The sequence below is a fragment of the Carlito syrichta genome, unplaced genomic scaffold, assembly GCF_000164805.1.
Source record: "Carlito syrichta isolate Samal-C Ts95f unplaced genomic scaffold, Tarsius_syrichta-2.0.1 Scaffold302955, whole genome shotgun sequence".
NCBI lineage: Eukaryota > Metazoa > Chordata > Mammalia > Primates > Tarsiidae > Carlito > Carlito syrichta.
Genome location: NW_007247051.1, coordinates 133,054 through 137,037, shown reverse-complemented (window position 1 = coordinate 137,037; position 3,984 = coordinate 133,054). Strand labels below are relative to the sequence as shown.

The 3,984-nt window shown below is 42.9% G+C and overlaps 1 protein-coding gene across 1 annotated transcript in view; it reads left to right on the top strand.

Moving 5' to 3' along the window:
- DNAH10 (dynein axonemal heavy chain 10) overlaps positions 1-3,984 on the top strand; it is a 173,439-nt gene that overhangs the window by 57,761 nt on the left and 111,694 nt on the right. Inside the window, exons 23-25 of the mRNA XM_021711970.1 lie at positions 1,153-1,269; positions 1,352-1,454; positions 3,155-3,333. Coding sequence (XP_021567645.1) covers positions 1,153-1,269; positions 1,352-1,454; positions 3,155-3,333 — 399 coding nt within the window. The remainder of the gene's footprint in view (positions 1-1,152; positions 1,270-1,351; positions 1,455-3,154; positions 3,334-3,984) is intronic.

Here is a 3,984-nt window from a genome sequence, read left to right as displayed (position 1 = left end):
GCTGGAATTACAGGCATGCACTACCACGCCCGGCTGATTTTTTGATTTATTGTAGAGATGAGGTCTCACTGCCCAGGCGGGTCTCAAACCCTCAGGCTTAGGCAATCCACTCACCTCAGCCTCCCAAGGGCACGGGATTACAGGCTGAGCCACCAAGCCTGGCTCTTTTTTTTTTTTGAGTTGGAGTCTCACTGTTGCCCAGGCTGGAGTGCAGTAGCACACTCATGGCCACCCCAGTATCGACCTACTGAGCTCAGGTGATCCTTCTACCTCAGCTTTCCAAGCAGCTGGAACTACAGGTGTGCACTACCACGCCCAGCTAATTTTTTGCTTTATTGTAGAGACAGGGTCTCACCAGGTTGCCCATGCTGGTCATGAACCCATGGCCTCAGGCAATCCTCTCACCTCAGCTTCCCAAAGTGCTGGGATTACAGGCTTGAGCCACTATGTCCAGCTGGTTACTGATTCTTTAACCAATTATTGAGATTTTAATTTCAGGCATTGTAATTATGAGTTCTAGACCTTCCATTTTAAACACAATTTTCTATGCTCTTCCAAAATGCTCGGTTTTTAAAAAATCTTTTGTTTCCTTTTCTTTGTTAAGTAAAAGTTATTTTAAATTCTGTGTTTTATAACTTTATTATTGTCTCTTTATATTGCCTGCAAATCTCTTGTTTTCATTTAAATTCTTTTGTGTCCTTATATGCCTGGTATTTCTGACTGAGTAGTTGACTGCATATGTGATAAATTGTAGAGAAAATTGGAGGCTCTGGATCATATTATATTTAATCAGAGGAGATTAATTTTTGCTTCTCACAGATCCAGGCAGCACAAGTGGATACATTAGCAACGAAGATAACCTTATTCTAGTCAGAGATTAAGTTGATTTGAAGCTGAACTTTAGTTTGTGAATGGCTTCTCTCTCTGGGATATCTCTATCTGTTTCTCTAATTTTAAAAATGATTTTATGCTGATTTTATTTTAATTATGCAAACATAGTTTGAATATTTCAACTGGCTTTTTCAATTGGTTCAAATTACCTGGCCTCCTGTTACTAGAAGCAGAAGTCCCTGGGAAGTAGCTTTGGCCATAAATTTCAATCCAAATTGCTGATCATTTATTGTTTATTCTGTCTCCCCCCCCACCATTTAGCCTTCAGATCTGGAGAGAGAATTGGTGGATAAGATTGAGAGCAAGTGGTCCGATCTGTTTAATGATTCAGTGACTGTGGAGCATGCCCTTGGGGGTATAAAGAGAACTTTCACAGAGGTACCTTTTATATTTTGCTTTCTGAGTAAAGATATATTTAAAATGTATTTGGGCTAAATTGACATAACCTTGTTTTTCTCAGATTACTCGAGGTGAAATAATGAACTACAGAGCTAATATAGAGGAGTTTGCAAAACGTTTTTATAGTAAAGGTCCTGGTTCTGTTGGTGATGATCTTGATAGAGGTAAGATAGTCTTGTTGGTGTTACTGAGCAATTTGGGTTTGCTTTGGTTAAGCATCTCATGAGAAGTGGTCATTGTGCTATGATTTAAGTATTTATTTCCTCAAACACTTTTTTCTTGGCTAGCTCTAGTGGCTGTACATAGATTAATTCAATTCATTGACTATTGCGTGCCTTCCTTGTGAAGGCACTGCGAAAAGTATTATGGAGTAGTGGTCACTACTGCAGGGGACAGAGAGATGTGGTGTTATGATATATTTTTCTTTCTTTTTAAAATTTAAAACTTTTAAATTTTATTTGTTTTTCTTTGTTTCAATAGCTTTGGGAGGTATTTCTTTTTTTTTTGAGACAGGGTTTTGTCTGTCACCCAGGCTAGAGTGTAGTGGCACAATCACAGCTCACTGCAGCTTTGACCTCCTGGGCTCAAGTAATCCTCCTGCCTCAGACTCCCAAATGCCTGGGACTACAGACATGTACTACCACACCTGGCTAAGTTTTCTATTTTTTGTAGAGATGGGGTCTTACTTTGTTGCCCAGTCTTGTCTCAAATTCCTGGTCCCATATTTTAATGTATCGGGTTTTGGTCACAGTTTCTGGCTCATAACTCCCATAGCCTTTGTTACAGTCTTTTATTACAATGTTGGGAAACAGACTCTCTCCAACTTTCTTCTGCCCTCCTTTCATCTGCCCCACTGTAAGGCTCTAATATTCCCCCCCTTTCTGATTGTGGGTCCTAAGTCTCTCCCCAGAGAGGGTCCCACCTTAACCCCTGGGGGAAGGAATGTGAATGTCATGAAGCTTCCATAAAACCTAAGAGGAGTCAGTGACTCACACCTGTAATCCCAGCACTTTGGGAGACGAGATGGGAGGATTGCTTGAGCCCAGGAGTTCAAGACCAGCCTGGGCAGCATAGTGAGACCTCGCCTCAACAAGAAATAAAATAATTAGCCAGGCATGGTGGTGTTCACTTGTGGTCTCAGCTACATGGGAGGCTGAGGTGGAAAGATCATTTGAGTCCAGGAAGTCAAGGCTGTTGTGAGCTGTGATTATGCCACTGCACTCTAGCCTGGGTCACAGAGTGAAACTTTATCAAAAAAAAAAAAGGAAAGAAAGAAAGAAATGGTGACAAGATAAGAATATAAATATCCTTATTCTAAAGAGAATTTGATACTTTGAGACTGGTGCACATCAAAGACTGTTAGAGATGAAAAAGAAACAGGTCACGACTATTTAAGGATGCTCAAAATAGCCATCATGAAAGGTAGTATTTGGATGGGTGGCTGTGAGTGGGGATGTAGTGACACAGGATTGGAATGGCTGCTGGAACTGGGAGCAGAAGTGTAGAATTGCGGACATAAAGTATGAGGTGAGTGGTCAGTGAGATGGTGAAGTTCTCAAGCAGGGCAGCAAAGGACAGGTGATGTAGCAGAGAGCAGCTCCGAGTCCCTTAAAATAACCTCATTGCTTGCACGCTTTGGGTGTGAGAACTAGAATTCTCTACCTTTAGGAACCTGCAAATGTCACTGGCCTTTTGGTTTGCCTTAGAATGATGGTGTAATAACGTCTGGTAATTTTAAATTTGTCTTCCCACATGGCTCATGTGGGTGAAATGATAGCTTATGCACATTGTGCCTGATTTCTTATTCAGTGCTGGGTACCTTAAAGATTTTGTTCATTCATCTACCTATGTATTTATTTACTAGGGATAGAACTTTTAGCCGAATTTGAAAGAGAGCTGGCAAGACACGAGAAGAACCGCCAGGAGCTGGCTAACGCCGAGAAGCTTTTTGACCTCCCTATCACAATGTACCCAGAGCTGCTCAAAGTGCAGAAGGAAATGAACGGGCTGAAGATGATCTACGAGCTCTACCAAGAACTAAAGGTGCACATCTCCCAGAGATCAACCTCCCCTAAGGGCACGTGGAAACTCATCAGGCCTCTTGGGGTCTGATGGTTACGGTCAAGAGTTTGGGTCAGATTTTGCAAAAACACACTCATTTGTGCTGCAGGAAGGGGGCACCGGGGAGTGGCTGCTCATGGGAACGGGGTTTCCTTTTGGGATGTCGAAAACGTTCTAGTGGTAGTCGCCTAACACTGTGAATGCACCTGATGCTATGGAGTTGTACATTTTTAAATGGTTAAAACGGTCAGTTTTATGTTCTGCGCATTTCACCACCATCGTACAAATGAAAACGCTCTCTTTGGAAGTCCAGGGCTTGGTTAAGGTGTGGGGCAGACTCTTAGAGGAAAGTAGAAATTTAAAGAAGCAAATATTGACTGGGTTCGATGGCTCAGCCTGTAATCCCAGCACTTTGGGAGGCCAAGGTGAGTGAATTGCCAGAGCCCACGGGTTCGAGACTCACCCAGGCAACTTGGCAAGACCTTGTCTCTACAATAAGTCAAAAACTAGCTGGGCATGGTAGGACATGCCTGTAGTTCTGGCTACTTGGAAGGCTGAGGCAGGGGGATTGTGGAGCCCAGCAGGTCGAGGCTGCGGTGGCCAGGAGCATGCCACTGCACTCCAGTCTAGGTG